Raw genomic sequence first — 18,205 nt, forward strand, 5'->3', positions numbered from 1 at the left:
TAATTTTTGGAATAACTATTTTATGAGCCATTTATAAGGTGATTTTTTGTTAGTTGAATAAATGTTTTTATAATGATTGCATACTAAAAAAGTTAATTGCATTCACAAATTTTCCATACTTTGGTTTCCCTCTAGAACCTATATTAGTGTAGTAGAAGATAGACAGAGCAAGTGTGTGTGTGTGAGAGAGAGAGAGAGACAGAGAGAGAGGGAGAAATCCACTATATTCTGTATTTGATAGCTAACAATATCATGAAACTATCTAGCTATTCTTCAATGCCTGATTTCTTTACAAAATGTTTTTCATCAGCAATTCTTCACCTGACAGATAGACTCAACAAAACTAAAAACCAATGGGGAAGGAGAAGAGCTTCGAAATCCGACCAACCTCATTAAACTGTTAAACGAAGCAAAGAACCATCTTGGCATTGGGGAACTCACTTGTCATTCTCAGAAAAGTAAAAAAGGGACAAAACCACAGCATGTTGAGTTGTTAACATCGATTGTGAATTGGATCAGACCCTTTTCGAACTGTCCTTTTGTTTGATTGATTAGGATCAAATGTTAGTGAAGGTGCAGGTGCCAAATCCAACTGTGATTGCAAGTCCTCCATTGCAACAGCCTTTAGAGCACGAGCTATTTGAGCAAGTGGTGATTGCCTCTGATCCCATCTCAGAGCAAGATCTTTGCTTCTGAGGCCAGAAACCATGCCTGGTTGAGAAGCTAAAATCCCAACACAGATTAAAACAAAGAACCCTCTTAAAGACAAGAAACTCATCTCTTTTGCTGTGGAAAATTTGGAGGAACAAAGGCCTTCTCAGCTTGAAGCAAAGAAGAGAAGGTGGTGGGTTTGAAACTGAGTGTTTATATCTTCTGTTTCTTGCTGCTATATCATAGCGGCAAAGGAATGATAATCCTGCAGTTTATCTTCTGTGGGATTTGGAAGTTTAAAAGCAAAAGCATAAGAAGCCTAGAACATGTAGGGAAGTTTAAGATTCACCCCAATCATAAGCAAATGCTATATAAGCAATATATAAGGCTGATTTAGATGATTGACACTGACAGGTTTGAATAAAAGTTAAGTGGAACAATATCCTTGGGAAGCCAAGTATCTTTCCATTCAGTTTCCCTAGATCCCCATCATTTGTCTTCCTCTTTTTCACCAAACAAAGACCCAAGAAGCTCTCTCTTCAAACACTTTATTATGCTGCCACGTCATCTTCCCTTGCTGACATGTCATTGTACCATATCCTCAAGACATCTATGCCAATAATAGGAATCATTTTCTGCATCTTGCTTATTGAAGTAGCCGCATTCTCTCATAATCCATGAAAAACCAACCTATAGACTTAATCAATTCTTCTTATCTTTGGTCGATGTAAGATTTTCAACACATTATTAATAAGTGGTATAATAGGTCTGACAAATAACAAATCTAATAAATTTTAAATGTTTTGAATAAGATTTACGTTGATTTAGATATTCATTTATGTTCACTTATATATTCACTTATATATGGTAAATTATTTCTATCTTCTGTGATCTATGTAGGATCTCCAATCTATCTTGAATGAAGATCTAATGGAAACATAAAAGTGATTTTGATCCAAAACAAACCTCCTCGCAAAGAAACCGTTTTTCTTTCACTGGCAAGTGCGTCTCCAATGGTGCAATCACAAAGAGTATTTTTAACTTGTTTTTAGTAAGTCCTATAATACTACTTGAGCTTTTAGAATTTGAACAAGTTTTCTCTTCAACAGTGCAATTATCAATGGATCTTATAACTGTCTCATATCTTAAAAACTGTTACTTCCATAATCAACTCGACTTACATAAATTTAGGTTAAAATATCAATTAACATGAGTATACATCAATTTTCACATATAATCTCATGTCAAAGAATTTACTTTTTGGTTAAAATTATTCAAAGTAACTAACCAAATATTTTATACGATTTTTACTACTAGCATACTCTGAGAATAAAAAAAAAAAATACTCAAGCATAAATATTTTTCCCTTCAAACTTAATTCTAATCAGAATTAACTTTGCAAAATGAACTTCACTAAAAGATTCCTTAATAAGAAAACCAGAACAAAGAGCAATTAGCATTCATAGCATCAACTTTTCTTGAGTAGGATGTGGTCCAAATTAATGGTGACATGGCAAGACTAAAGATAGATGATAGTAACATGTTTAAATATATCTTTGGATACATTGTTTTATAAGAATGGAAAAATACAAGAAAATAAAATAATATATCAGTAGAAACTCATATGCATATATATAACTTCTTTTAGGCATAAGATAATTTATAAAGAGGTTTCTTTGATTTCTTTTGTTAATTCTTTTCATATAAAAATGTTTATTAAGAAATTTGTGTAAGTATGTTTAGAATGTTAATGCAACAGACAGAAGAAAGGCATTAAAAGTAGAGAATTTTGGAAGAAGGTAGGGAATGGCAGTCACTCCATGAAAAATGAAGCAACCAATAACAGGCTTTCATGTTGAAGCACTTTCTTTAAGCCTAGAGTCTTTAGAATTCCAAGCTCTTCATTCCATGCAATAAAAATGCTAGTCTTGGTTTTTAGTGCTCAATGGATTTCCTTTATGCTTTTCTTCCATCTCTATGTATTGCCTACATTCAAAACACTTCTACCAACTCAACTCATCTCTCAAACACACAAATGTTTTTCTTTTTGTATTCTATAAATTTATGTGGTTTCACTTTCATATGTTTAATGAAGTAATAACGGTGAAAGAGGAAAGAAATATAGGGAAGTGAATTGAAGAAGATAACGAAGGAGTAAGATATTCTTTGTGACCACTTTAGAGCTGTATTAAAGTAAAAGAAATATCGGACCGTTTTGTGAAGGAGAAAAGTAAAAGAAATAAGTGAAGTGTTGCTTTCAGAAACAAACCTTCTCTAACCAATACAGCTTTTAAGATTCATCAATGGTAATATAGTTTCTGAACCATAAGTGGTTTGAATCAAATGATTCTACCTTATCACATAGGAATTCCTAGCTTAATACAGCAATGCTATAATCTCTTTACATAGGAACCAGAAGTAATACTGTTAGAAAAGTTTTTATTGTTTTCAATTGTTAGGATGATTGGTCCTGAAAACCCAAAAAACAGAAAAAAAGATCTCCAAAACTTTGACCCAGTTTTTATTAATTTTTCAAAGGAATCTTATGTGCCCCTCAGTTTTTTTGTACTGTTAAATTAAATTTTCTAAAATATTGAGGTGGATAAATTAAATAAAAAGTGAAATTTTTTATTTTTCTGAAAAAGTTTCTTCTAGCATTGGCTTAGCCATGTCCGAAAGTTTTTTGAAGTGGCCAGCCAATGGAGTCCATAAAATTGGCATAAAAGCAGGGGAAGTTGTGAAAGAGAGTCACCTCAGCTCATATCACTTAATTCACTATAGATTCTGTTAGAAATTACTGAATTTAACTCAATTTATTTTATGTTGGCAAGTTTGAAATTCTGTAATTCAATTCGATACACGTAATTGATAAATTAAGTGAGTTGACTCCTGATCTTTTGAAAAATAGTTTAAAATTGAGAGTCGTGAAATTGTATGAGATATATAGTAGATTTTGTTTTCTACAAAAGTGTATATATATATATATATATATATATATATATATATATATATATATATATATATATATATATATATATATATATATATATATATAGCGCGTGCATTATACCTTACTTTATTTTAATTAAAATTTATTCAACCAAGAAGGTGAAGGGTGCATAGAAAAAAGGTAATTTACATGATTTTATAATTTTTTTTTCAAAAATTCTAGCGATTTTATTATGTCCTAGTCATGTATGGAATCTAAATTGTAAATACTATATAAAATTTTAAAATTTTATGAATTAAATTTCAATTTCAAATATAATGATATTTTTGTGGTTTCAATTTATTTTATATATTTATATTTATTATAATACAAAATATATTTTAGGGTTAAATATGTTTTTGGTCTTTCAAGTTTCAGTGAATTTTGGAATTAGTTCCTCTTCAAAACTTTATATCAATTTAGTCTTTCATATTTAGAAATGCATGGATTTAGTCCTTCTTACAAAATTTTGTTAAATTTATTTGACATTTTAAACACATTTTATGATAATATTTGAGTTAACACTAAAGCGAAAATGTGTCAAACGGTGTAAATAATTCAAATACTATCATGAAATGTGCTTGAAATGTCAGATAAACTTAACAAAATTTGGTTAAAATGATTAAATTCACGTATTTTTTAAAGATGAAGAACTAAATTAGTCAAAGGTTTTCAAGAAGAACTAATTCCAAATTTTACTAACTTGAGGGATCAAAAACATATTTAATCCTATATTTTACAACACGACAATCAAAATATTCACCAAACATTATTATAAAAATGATAATTAAAAAGGAAACTTTTAAATTTATATAATTGAAAAAAAAATAAACATTCAAATTATTAAAATATTATTGAACAATATTCTAAGTAATAAATAATTATAATAAAAAAACTATGAAAAGATTGAAAATAACTATTGTTGGTAAATTCGAAGTTCCTTTACCTTTGTTTGGATGAAGCATTTCAATAATGCTGAGAAATTGAAATGTATTGTATTTGAATTGCTTGCAATTAAATTTCCTTCATTTTCTAAATAACTTATTTGGATAAAGAAATTAAAATACCTTACATTTCAATTTCTTGTTTGGATAAAATAATTGAATTTCTTGTGAGATAAAATTTCCTTTTAAAAATATTTATTTTAGGCTTAATTATGTTTTGAGTTCATGATAAATTTGGAAACGGGCTCGACGAGCTAGATGGGTCAGGTCGCCCCAACGACTCAGTCGGACCAGGAAACCCAAATGGGCTAGGTTAGGTCGGCTCGACGATCGAGACAAGCCTGATCAGCCTCCTGGCCCATATGGGCCGGTCATGCCCGTCAAGTTCGTCGACCCAGCCAGACCCAACCCATCTAGGTTGTTGGCCTGACTTGGACCCACTAGATCGTTGGGTCGCCGACCGATCTGGGTTGTCGGGCATGTTTGTGTCATTGAGCACACCCAGCAAGTCTGTGTCGTTGGGGCGACCCGACCTAGCAAGGTCGTCGGGCTGGTCGGTATCGCCCGAGTTGTCGGACCCATCTAGGTTGTCGGGTTGGTCAAGCCCGACTAGGTCATCGAGTCAGTCAGGCTTGTCTAGTCAACAGGTAGGTTGGGTCGTTGGGCTGCCCGACACATCTCGCTCGACACTTCTAAGTCATTTGGCTCGCTAAACCAGTGTAGGTTATCGGGCTCACCCGCCCTGCTTGGGCCATTGGACCCGCTAACCTGTTTGAGCTGTCAAGCTCGCCTGACCCGTATGTGTCATAAGGTCACCCCGATCTATCTGGGTCATCGGGTCCATTCTAAGTCGTCGAGTTTGCTCGACCCGTTTGTGTTGTCAGGTCAATTTGATCCGTCTGGAGTGTCTAGCCAACCCAGCCTGTCATGGTTGTCGGATTTGCCAGGTCCGTTTGGGGTTGAGTCCAGTGTGAGGTTGAGTGAGAAGAATTTCAAATTCTACCTTTTTTGAGGATATTTGAATTCCTTCTAATTTAACTAATTGAAATACTTCAAAAAAAATACATGCATTTTAGATGGGCACCACCATGAACTCCCACTAACAGGGGCCATGGAATTACGTCCCGACCAACTGAGGCACCACCATGAAGTCTCACCTAGAGGCTCATGGAATTACGTCGTAACCACATACGATTCATATTCCACCAACCAAGTAATACTTATCATGCATATAAATCTCATGCCAACCTTTGTACCCACCCTGCTTGGCCATCGGACCCGCTGACCTGTTTGAGTTGTCAAGCTCGCCTGACCCGTATGTGTCATCAGGTCACCCCGATCTATCTGGGTCATCGGGCCCATTCTAAGTCGTCGAGTTTGCTCGACCCGTTTGTATTGTCAGGTCAGTTTGATCCGTCTGGAGTGTCTAACCAACCTAGCCTGTCATGGTTGTCGGATTTGCCAGGTCCGTTTGGGGTTGAGTCTAGTGTGAGGTTGAGTGAGAAGAATTTCAAATTCTATCTTTTTTGAGGATATTTGAATTCCTTCTAATTTAACTAATTGAAATACTTCAAAAGTAATACTTCTGCTCTCTTGAAAGCTTTGCATAGAAAGTTCATATAATTGTGTACATCATAAGATGCTAGCACTCTCTAGTGAGCAAATCCATGTGATCTATTTGATCGCATCTTTATACAAACCTAGTTTGTTTACCCATGAGTAGTTGTGTTCCAAAACATACTCAGCATCTTAGTCAGAGGTGTTTGATATCCAAACAATACATTTTATTAAGAGTGGCTACGTTCCAAACAATACTAAGTGGGTTAGTCAAGAGTGGTTGTGTTTTAAAAAATATTGGGGTTGTTTGGCCAGGAGTGGATGTGTTCTAAAATATACTAAGATTTTAAGCCAAAATTTTTTGATTCATGCATTTATACTCATTTTAACACCTCTACCTACAACAAAATGCTATATCAATCTTGCATTGAACAAAACTGACAATTGCCTTGACGATAAACTTGGAACTCTGAAAGTACCTCACCTACCATGCTACATGGTTTATGGTTTTAAGTGCAGGTCCGACACCACAATTACGGACACAACCCGGTTTTTTAATCGCCACAACTGCATCGCAACTACAATTACAGCCCCATCTACAGAAATTTCACAAAATTTCAAGAACTGCATGAAACTGCAACCGTAATTTAAAACTATTAACCAGGTCACTCTTGGCTATTGGGAGAATGCTTCAGCAGCACATTCAAATAATTTGTCCGAAGATAGAAATCAATGACCAATTTCCCTTTTCAGTTCTGCTACCCCCAGAGAGCTTATTTTAAATTAGGCAGGTTAACATAAACTACACTTCTTCACTATTACTAAAAATTAATAGTAAGAGGCCAAAATAAGGTTTCAAACATGTTTGGTGAATTTATTCTATTTTCAAAATATATCAAGACATCAATAAACTACAAATTTGTATACAGATATTTTCATAGTTGAAGAACATTTCCTGTTAACATTAATTTCCCGATTAGCAGCTGTATAAGCTGTATTTGGGCTGATGAGACGATGTATAATATACCTATTTACAGAAGAAAGAGTGAGAGAGGGAGGGAGGTGGGGTATTATAACCCGAGAAAGATACAAATGGAGAACCAGATACAGAGCCGTCAGATCTTATTCTGTTGCGCTACTGATCCAACCACAATTTTTAAGGTCCTTGTATTAGGGATGGCATTCGGGAATTAATCAGTGAAAAATAGATCCTGGTGATATTGCAAACTGCTAACCTTGTTCGTCTGCTTGTAGCATAAATGCAAGTTCTTCAGGTGCTTGCTGATCCAAAATAAATACATGATTCTGTTAGTTCGTCAAAGAAAAATAAAAAGCACAAAGTAAAGATGTACTAGAATAATAAGTACATGTTGAGAAGAGAACCCAGACAAAAACATTTCCCATCATCAAAACTTAGCCTGCAATCACTATCAACTTTCCAGGTCTCTGGTAGAGACTATAGACAGGCAAGAAGCTTAGTTTCACATTGTTTTTCACCAGTGATAAGAGAATCATGCCATGTGCACCATAGATTGTTGCAATTCAAATTGATACCCTCACTTAAATATTATAATCTTAAATGGTCTACCAATTGGCATCATATGATTAATCAAAATATGAAAAACGGAAAAAGGAAGGGAAAATAACACATATTTCAATATTAGAATAAGCACAGGGTAGTAACTTGTCTTTGCCTTTGATGCTGTATTACGCGAATTATCCAGGCCATAAGATACCAAGGAAGGACAACAGCAGCCGCACGAAGAAAGAAAAACTGGAAAACATTAAGTATATGAAATCAACCAATCAGCTATATAGCACCACGGTTAATCATTTAGATTATAACTTACATAAAAATACGCTAAAACTTTCTCCACATCAGCATTGAAGAGGGGAGCAACATGCCTCAGAAGTAAAAGAGCCATTAACTGCAAATTTTGCAAACGAACCAGGCACAGAAATTAAGGAATTGCACCAGGAAAACCATTTAATATATAAGGTTTTAAAAATACAGGGATCTCTTTCCATATAAGAATTAACAACATAACAAAAAGCACCCATCAGACACTACACCCAAAAAAGTAAACACGAGAAATACAATATTGTAACCCTACACCCAACAGAAATACATGGGTAGGTACCACATACGCATACATAAATATATTTGAAGGACAATGATCAGAAAAGGTGCAGTGGTCCAATGGATGATGTTAGTGTTGAAAATCCCTCATCAATTAGAGATATGGTCAAATTATATATAAGTGGGTACAAACTTACCTTATCAAGCCAGTTTTGTGAGCTTAATTTAGACTTAAATTTTACTTTCTGAAAATGACATCTAGAATCTTTTTCAAATCGTCTTGTAAACCCACTTTCTCTTGAAGAATTTGTTTCAGCAAACTTTTCTCCCAGATTCGCTTTCACTATTTTGATACCCTCTACTAAGTTTTTATTTCCCTCTAGCTTTTCAGAAAAAGAAAATGTCTTCCAACCCCATATCAACCTCCAGAATAGATTCTCCTATCTTTTCTAACCATATTGTTAGCTTTGAGAAGAGTATTCCACTTCTACTACTGAATCATCAGTTGCTCCTATATTCTCGATTGATCCATCTCTAGTAACATTTAAAAACATTATCATAGATGTGTTAGAGCAAAGTCCATCAGCCTCATAGTTTTGATTAATGTTTGTCACAACAAAGTATAAAACATGAAGATGCTTCGTTTGAAGATGATGAATTATAAAACAAAAATGCAGATCTTGCAAGATACAAGTACTTCGTCTACTAGATGATACAGCACCTTGCAGTCTTTGCTTCATTCGATAAGTGAAAACTTTAATAGATGTCTTTAAGCTTACATTGTACCTAACAAAAATATTCTTGAACATGTTCCCCAGATAATTCACAAAGCATAAATTTAGGTTAAGATTACTTGGGATACGAGTTAAAGCTATTTTTGTCTCAACAACCATCTTGACACAGCTTTTGTCAACTATAGTCAAGCTATTTGCCTTGTATATTCTTTTCTTTTACTTCGTTTTGAGTAAAAAGCTCTCTAACCTAGTGTTGATAAATATTGTCATCTATCAGGATGTTGCTTGAAAAGGAGATTGACATTTAATGCATCTCTCTGTCCATGCTCGTCAGATGCTAGAAGATGAAACCATGTAAGTTTAAAATCTCCCAACAACCATAAAGGGATTTGCAACCGCTCATTCTTCCAAACTAAATAAATATTTCCTTTGAAGAAGACAGAGCAATGAATGATTGCTAAATGCCAAAACACTGTAAAAATATTTCTGCTCTCTTGAAAGCTTTGCATAGAAAGTTCATATAATTGTGTACATCATAAGATGCTAGCACTCTCTAGTGAGCAAATCCATGTGATCTATTTGATCGCATCTTTATACAAACCTAGTTTGTTTACCCATGAGTAGTTGTGTTCCAAAACATACTCAGTGTCTTAGTCAGAGGTGTTTGATATCCAAACAATACGTTTTATTAGTCAAGAGTGGTTACGTTCCAAACAATACTAAGTGGGTTAGTCAAGAGTGGTTGTGTTCTAAAAAATATTGGGGTTGTTTGGCCAGGAGTGGATGTGTTCTAAAATATACTAAGATTTTAAGCCAGAAGTGATTGAGCGTTCAAATAATACTTGGTTATTAGCCAAAAATGGTCGTGTTCCAAGTAATACTCGGTTTGTAACTTGCAGTATTAGTTGGTGATGCTGCCCAAATCTATGAGATTAAGATGAGAGTCTCTAACACTAATACAAAACAAGGGAACTACTCAGCCAGTGAGGGAGCCCATATACTACAAAATTTGTGGCAGGAGTTAAGACTATTATGAATGTAATGAAGATGTTGATCTACTCAAACGCTAAAAGGAGAATGATAGCATCTACCAATTTTTGACTGTGTTAGAATTCAAGTGCTAGGAAGGACTCTCCCCACTCAATGAGACAATGATTGTGTCATAGGCTGAAGAAACCCGTAGAGGAGTAATGTTGGAAACCCCATCAACTGAAAGTTCAGCCTTGCTTGTACAAAACAAGGGGAAGAAAGTTGGACAAGGCCCGCTCACTTCATCTGGAAATAGGAAGAATTAATATACCTAAAGGAGATAATAAAGACTCCCTCTTGTGTACCTATTGTAAGAAGTTGCGACACACTTGAGACAAGTGTTGGAGATTTCATAGTAAGCTTCCAAATCCAAACCGGAATTGGACACCTAAAGGAATTCCAGGTGGAGGACATACTTAAGTCCATATGGCACAACTACACCCAACAGAAAGCAATTCTTTACGACCCACTACAGAGTTCAACACACATTATGAAATTAAAGGGGTTGCTAGTCACATTAACAAAACCTGCAAATTCAGGTAATTGCTCCTTGGCATTTGTAGGTAATATTCCTTACTCTTATGCACTCAATGTCAAATTCCTCTAAAGAAGGTGTCTAGGTAGTTAATTCTAGAGCCACAAACCACATGACTCAATCATCTATTGAGTTAATATCTTATAGACCTTGTCCAAGAAACAAAAAATTTACACTTGCAGATGAAACTTTCATTACTGTTGTTGAAAAAGGAGATAGTATGATAAATTAGAATCCCATTCAAAAGGATGTTTAACAATGTGCCCAAATTATCGGCTTATTAGATTTCTCTCACAAGCTTAAAATAGATTTACATTTAATCCTACAAGTGAATACGGAAGATGATTGGACTTGCTAAGGAAGATAATTGGTTGTACCTTTTAGAGGATACTAACAAGATATGTAGCTCTAAGAGTCAAAATCATTTGTCTTTGTTGTCAGAAACCACTTTTTCCAATAAAGAAAAAACCTGGTTATACCACCTTTGTTTAAGCGATCCATCAAAAAGCACCTTAGATATTATGTTTCCAAATTTATTTTAAGAAGTTGATGTAAAAATGTTTCATTGTGATACTAGTGAATTTGCAAAGCACAAACATGTTAACTTTCCCTCTAGTAATAAAAGAATGGTTGTTCCCTTTTGCATTAATACATAGTAATGTGTGGGGAACCTATAGTATTTCCTAACATATTTGAAGCTCGCTTGGTTTGTCTGATAGAATTAAGCATGTTGAAGTAGACAGACACTTCATAGGAGAAATTGGATAATGGGACATTATGTACACCATCTATATCCTTTGGAAATCAACTTGCAGATATATTGACAAAAGGGCTAAGTGGTGCTACATTTCAATCTATTGTTGACAAGTTGGAATGGATGACGTCCACTCACCAACTTGAGGGGAGTGTCAAAATCACATGATTTATGTTGCAGTTAATATTTCGCTGTAAATGTTTAATTACATAATTAGAAATTAAATGCATTCCATGATTTAGAGGATAATTAGGAGGATTAATAGGTTGATAGTACATTTTATATTTATTGTACAAGATCATTGCTCTTGAACTATAGGAATAGATTATATCCATTATAAATTAGGACTTTTAGTTATTATGTCTTTATATTCTATTTAAAAGCAATTGCTCCTCTATGAATAATATCAAAAACTGAGGAGTCATCTAATACAGTATGTTGCCTACACAACTCGTTGTATGGTCTCAAGCAATCACCCCAATAGTTTGAACATTTTTGGATAGTCATCCAACAATTTGGAATGAAACAAATTGATGTTGATCATTCTTTGTTCTATCATCATTCTCCCCAAGGATATATTTATCTCATTGTGTACGTGGATAACATTGTTCTCGCAAGAAATGATAACAAAATATCTCCTTGGTATAGGAGTGGCGCAATCCATGGATGATTTGGTCATATCTTAAAGAAAATATGCTCTTAATATTCTAGAAGACACAATAATTATAGATGCTAAGCGTGTAGACAAACCAATGGATCCAAATGTCAAACTTGTACCTGACTAAAGAGGATTGTAATTTTTATCCTAGGAGATACAAAAGGTTAGTTGGTGAGCTAAATTACCTCACTATGACCCGTCTCGGTATCGTCTTTGCAATGAGCGTAATAGGTCAATTTTAAACTCTCAGTTGTCAAGATTATTGAAATGTAGTTGTACGGATCCTAAAATATATTAAAAAGACCTCATTTAAAATAAAAGCAAGACTGGAATTGTTGGGCCTTTTGATGTAGACTAGGCAGGGTCACCAAGCTAGAGACGCTCCACTCCAAGGAATTGTGTTCTTGTTGGGGGTAATTTAATATCAGAGAAAAGGACGAAACAAGATGTGGTGACAAGGTCAACTACAAAAGCACAATATAGGACCATGATAAAACAACTCACCAAAGAGCTTAAATTTGAAGAAAGTTCTCCAATGCATCTTGTATCTGACAATTGAGAAAAAATATAAAAGAATAGATAATAAATTTGAGAGCTTGATTCCGCTCTCTTAAGTTCTCATATTTATAATGACATTGGAAGTTCACATACAATGAATGGGAAAAAAGAGAAAACAATAAGAAAGATCACATCTAGAAACTTAGGTACATCAGAAAGCATATTGCAGCTTTTCAATAAAGTCTATTTAAGATGACCTATTCTAATAGTGACAACCAGACAATATTACACATTGCCACTAATCCTATCTTCCATGAGGACTAAACATATTGAAGTGGATTATCATTTTATTAAGATAAGAACTAGAGTATGAAGATACTACTATATTTGTCAACTCTAATGACCAATTAGCTGACATATTCACCAAATCTCTAAGAAGACCGAGGATTGATTATGTGTAACAACTAGGCACATATTGAGGTAGAGTGTTATAATTATAGAAATAAAGAGTTGAACCTATATAATCAGGAATATCCAGATTATATATCTATTATAGAAACATTTTTATTTACTCCTGTATCATATCTTTGTTATTAGGGAATATCAAATGTTATCGATTTATTGTATTTATATCTTTTTCTCAATATAAATAAAGCATTCGTGTAGTCTCAAAAACATATGGTTTCAGCTCAATGTTTCCCCCTTCCTTATAGTTTAACATAGTATTAGAGTCATTCAGAATTTATCTTAGTCAAATTTGTTGAGTCTATCACGTTATTTGTTACCTAGTTCCTCTTAGTCCCATACTCGAGATGTTCAATCCTTGGTGTATAAATTGAGATATGATCAAATTATAATATATAAATGGGAACAAGCCTCACTTCATCAGACTAGTTTAATGAAGTTGGGTTAAGCTTAAATTACAATTTCTTAAAGTGTTAGGAAAGAAAAAATTTAAGAATGTCAATTTTCATGGCTAATATAAAAGATTTGAAAAACATACTATTGAACTTCATGAACAAATTAAAAACGCTTACAATTAGACCAACAGAGTGCCATAATGTAATTCCACTAGTGCCAGCAGCATAGGCATAACCTTCACGAATCTCTGGAACTTGGTGCTCTACAGCTGCGATTGCCAAAAGTCGAGAATTGTGCAAATCTAAAGGAATACTAGAGCTTTCCCAGTCATCACTGTCCAATATGCAGAAGCTTATGTTAAGACATAAAACCAGATGCAGGACATAGAGCAGATAATGATAGTTTAGCCTGAACAAGAGGTATTCAAAATATAGCAAGAATATAAACTACATAAAAAAATGGATATAGACTAGCATAAAAGGGAAGAAGGCTAATAAATAATCTTAAACCCACCTAGCCCCCAACAAATTCCTCCACTCTTTTCCATCAGAGATCTCTTACACTTAGTCTCACTCAATATAATGAAGTCTAGAAGGTAAACAAATAAGCAAGGCGAGATTGCCACCATATCTACATATATAAATATAAATATTCTTGTGTATATTGAAAAGAATAACATCAAATCAACAGTCAAAAAGGTGGAATTACCTGATATCAATTGAAGTATCTCCAGGATGGTAGACAGTTTTTGTCGCAGAATAGCCAGGTTTGAATGGCTGAATGTCAAGAAAACTTTTCTGTGAAAAAACTAGAACTTAATCTGAGAAAGTAAATAAATGCAATATTCTGGCCCTATGATTTCGTAGTTGTTCCATCTAATCAATTTGGTACTTAAAATTCATTCATCTCTCTTTTATCCTATTGCTAACAGCCATCTATTGTTTCTGACTTTGCTTTTTTCTCTCTAACCTTTCAGGGCATGTTTGTTTTCCTATATTGAGATTCTCCATAAAATTAATTTTGTTAGAAACTAGTCTTAATTGTGACCACCCCAGCCCACCTTAACGCTTTGGTCTGCCTTCATTGCAGCCTGCAGCACCCTCATTGTGTTGGGTGTGGGAGGCACATCCCTTAGTCATATAACCTAAGTAGACCTTACCTTTTCAGTCGAGTCATGGGTTGAGTTAGGTCCTAAGACTTATTTGTTGTATACACATCATGTTGGAACCTGCATACTAAACATCTAAGAAGAACAGAAAATACACTGATAACTTTATAAATGCCTCAATGTTAGACATGATTCCCAAAACAATTATGAACAGGGCAGAATTAAAAATTGTCAATACATACTCCAATCATTATTGTCATGTTCATGAGGGTTTCCCACAGTCTCTCAAATCAGAGATCACTAGCAAAGCTAACAGCTATATAATCCACAAGAAAATTATCAATATGCTGGGTTTATCCAGCAAGCCCCTACTTCATACACAGCCACAAGAAAATCAGCATAAAAATCCTTAAAATAATGACCAAAAGACAACTAAAGCTAAGATACATGTCAATTACAATAAAAATGCTTCTTAGCGCTAATATACCAAGATAATGCTAAGTGTTCAACAAGTCACCTGATGGCAGATTTCACAAATTGTATCACCCTTCTCGTAGCACCATAGCTGAACACATCTCCTATGAGCAAACTTGTACAAAAAAACAAAAAAAAAAAGGATATGTTGATGCAATTGTCAATTTTCAGAGTGTGCAAAGAGATGGAACGGGAGGCAAAGCAATGGCCAATTGATCGACTACTATACTACATCAATAAGTGTTATTAGTTATGAGAAAAGAATATAACTATTGCAATTCACACTATCCACTATCTCATTCGACTTCACATCAACATGCAGTCCAAATTACTTGCACACACAATAACTGCTGAAAACAGCCAATCCTTTGAAATCCGATGCATTGATTCAAAAAAGAGGAAGCCATTTATTACAAGCACCATGTTTGTATTTTTTTTTTCCCAAAGAGTTCACTGCTAACTAGCATAGTTCATCCTCCCATAGAAAGCAACAATCTACTGTACCCATTGCTTACTAAAAATATACAAGAAGCAACAATCCAAAAATGCCTCAATTTTGTTGTTTACTATCCTCGTTCGCACATGGGAAAGTTAGTATAAAAATACCTTCAAGGTTCCATTGCATCCACAGGGTATATCCAAATTTTGAAGAGTGTCATCTTCCTGACAAATGCGACACTCCACCATTAGGGTAAGGTCTTTTTCGTGTTCTTGTTCCTGCTCTTCCAGAGTATCACATTCCCCAACATCATTAACATGAGTAGCACCCTCAACGAGTGAATCTCGGTCATCACCACCGAGCTCAGGTTGCAAAGTTGAAGGTGCTGCAAGAAGAGGATCAACAACAGATAAAACCACGTGCTCCTCCCGCATTGATCCTGAAACAAAAGAATCATCAGATACACTTTTTATTATACAATTGGAAATTCAGATCCAGTTATATGAAAAAATTGGGAATTTTCTTGGTTTAAAAAAATGATAAATTACCTGAAAATGGATACAAGTGAGAAAAGTGTAGTGGAGATAGTCTTAGAATGAGTGTAGAGGGAGAGGGAGTGAATCAAGGTGACTGTGAAGAAATGTATTTATTTATTAATTATTTATGTTGACTGAATTATACTACCTTTTTAGCTTGTGACATTTTAAATGTGCTATTTTAGTAGTATTTATTTTCAGCTGAGTTTTTCAAGTCATGCCTAACTTAACTTAGTGTTAATTTCGGTTTTCAAAATATTAATGTATTGATATTTTAGTTGAAAATTAGAATTGAAAAAAACACTAAAAAATTGCACTTTTAATGTTTGATGAATGCAATTAACACATTAGAACATGATAGAACAAAATCATAAGACAAAAATATAATGAATTTAATTTGAGAATTATGACAATATTTTGATAATTTTTTTATAATCATTTCTGAAATAAAAATATAAAAAATATGAATATAAATTATTTTGATATATTAAACTTAAATTTTGTAAAGAATCTTACATACTTTTTAAACAACTTTATTTATTTGTCATAGTTTTAATTTTAGTCCTTTTTTTCCGTGACTCTAATCAATTAATTTTAATATCCTTAATTTTATTGTTAACTATATATATAATTTTAATTTTAATATCTTAGTTATAATAATCTTAATTTTATTCAACTTTAATTTTAATTATTTATAATTATAGTAATATTTTTTACGTAACATATAAATTTGGAGAAAAATAACAAGAGATTATCTGTTTTCACGTCATAAAACTTTTTTTAAATTCAAATAATTATTTTTAATTAAAGAAAAAACTCATTTATATAATTAAAAAATTACTTATAAAATTAAAAATATTTACTTTATAATTATATGTTTGTAAAAAATATTTTATTATTTATTAAGAATTTTTAATTTAATAATTAAAAAAATTTACAATTAAATAAAAAATTTATTATAATAAAAACAATTAAAAACATATATCAATAACGCTTGAACTTTAATTATAATATATTAGTAAAGACATACGTAAAACGTGTATTTTGATAAAAAAAAATAGTAAAATTACAATTATAAAAATAAATATAAATAACTTTTACAATTTAATTACAAATAAATTTTATTTACTTTTATATAATTTTTAAAACTAAAAATTGAATTTAAATTACAAATATCAGTTAAAGAAATAAAGTTTAAAAAATTAAAAATAAGATATTTCGAATTTGATAAGATATGTTTATCAAATTTCGAAGAATGTAATAACCAGTGAGATGTGCATTGAAAGGGACCAAATTGGTGATTTGTTGTGTGGAGAAGCAAGGCGCATAATAGCATAACCCGCATGGACGGTGACTTCTGAGTATTTTGACACTTCATTTTCTCTCACACCTACTAATTCTTTTTTTTTTTTACGAAAGTTGTTTTTAGCAGTATTATTAGATTTTTTTTAATTTAAGTTTAGTATACTATTTTCAATGTTGATTGCAATTTTTTTAAAATGAATAAATAATATTATTTATGGCACATGTTAATTTTATCAAATAGTTAATTTTAGATTATTTATCAAATAGTTAATTTTAGATGATGTGCCAAATTTATTCTTCTCTGGTAAATATGAGTGTAGTTTGTAGATAGAGATTTATGTTTTTTAATTTTTAAGAATTCTTATTTGAACTCCTATAAACTAAATGAAATGTATCCTTAGATTCGGCAAAATGTAATGACATGTATTTCAATTAAAAGAGTCTGACAACACTTTATCTAATTTATGTTATATTATGAACATTTACACGTGAATATTTGGATTTTTCTATACAAATGTCTTATTAGATTGTAGTGTTCAAATTTCTTTTACCCCTAGATTAATATAATTTGACCGTAGTCTCTTTGAAAAAATTTCTTGTAAAACCTTTTTTTTTTAATCCTAAATATACTTATTCATTGTACATGTGTAATACTCAGTTTTGGAGAGGGAAATTTTAACCTTCAAATTTTCTTTTTAGGAATTCAGTTTTTTCAAATTGAATTATAACCTAAAATTTTCATTTTAAATAAATAATAATAATAACTAAAAAAATTATATCTATCTATTTTTAGGGTTTTAAATAATGAATTAAATTCAAATAAATTTAAATAATAAAATAAAAACAATTTAAAATAAATTAATAGACCTAATAGAAATAAAAATATTATGTTAAAATGGTAAATTTTAAAATAATAAATAATAAAATTATTAAATAATGAATTAAATTCAAATAAATTTAAATAATAAAATAAAAACAATTTAAAATAAATTAGGATAACTAATAGAAATTAAAATATTATGTTAAAATGATAATTTTAAAATAATAAATAAT

General features: G+C 32.3%; 2 protein-coding genes across 4 annotated transcripts; both read right to left on the reverse strand.

Annotated features, from left to right (window-relative positions):
- Window positions 1-493: 493 nt before the first annotated feature.
- On the reverse strand, window positions 494-778 carry CLE45 (CLAVATA3/ESR-RELATED 45). The gene has a single exon (XM_028047725.1). It carries the CDS (start codon window positions 776-778, stop codon window positions 494-496), a length of 285 nt encoding a protein of 94 aa, XP_027903526.1.
- Window positions 779-7,044: 6,266 nt separating this feature from the next.
- LOC114164165 (uncharacterized) lies at window positions 7,045-15,992 on the reverse strand. 3 transcript variants are annotated; one of them, XM_028048714.2, is made up of 8 exons: window positions 15,860-15,992; window positions 15,479-15,750; window positions 14,916-14,987; window positions 13,999-14,066; window positions 13,467-13,623; window positions 7,992-8,069; window positions 7,836-7,915; window positions 7,045-7,422 (listed from the first exon to the last, which is right to left on the reverse strand). In XM_028048714.2, the coding sequence occupies exons 2-8, from the start codon at window positions 15,743-15,745 to the stop codon at window positions 7,332-7,334; spliced, it is 813 nt and encodes a 270-aa protein (XP_027904515.1). In that variant the 5' UTR covers window positions 15,746-15,750; window positions 15,860-15,992; the 3' UTR covers window positions 7,045-7,331. The 3 variants fall into 3 exon arrangements, with proteins under 3 accessions (XP_027904515.1, XP_027904516.1, XP_027904517.1); XM_028048715.2 differs by having other exon boundaries at window positions 7,826-7,915; XM_028048716.2 differs by lacking the exon at window positions 7,836-7,915.
- Between the last annotated feature and the right edge of the window lie 2,213 nt (window positions 15,993-18,205).

Source organism: Vigna unguiculata, chromosome 9 (genome assembly GCF_037176805.1).
Source record: "Vigna unguiculata cultivar grain cowpea cultivar isolate G323 ecotype 2 chromosome 9, ASM3717680v1, whole genome shotgun sequence".
NCBI lineage: Eukaryota > Viridiplantae > Streptophyta > Magnoliopsida > Fabales > Fabaceae > Vigna > Vigna unguiculata.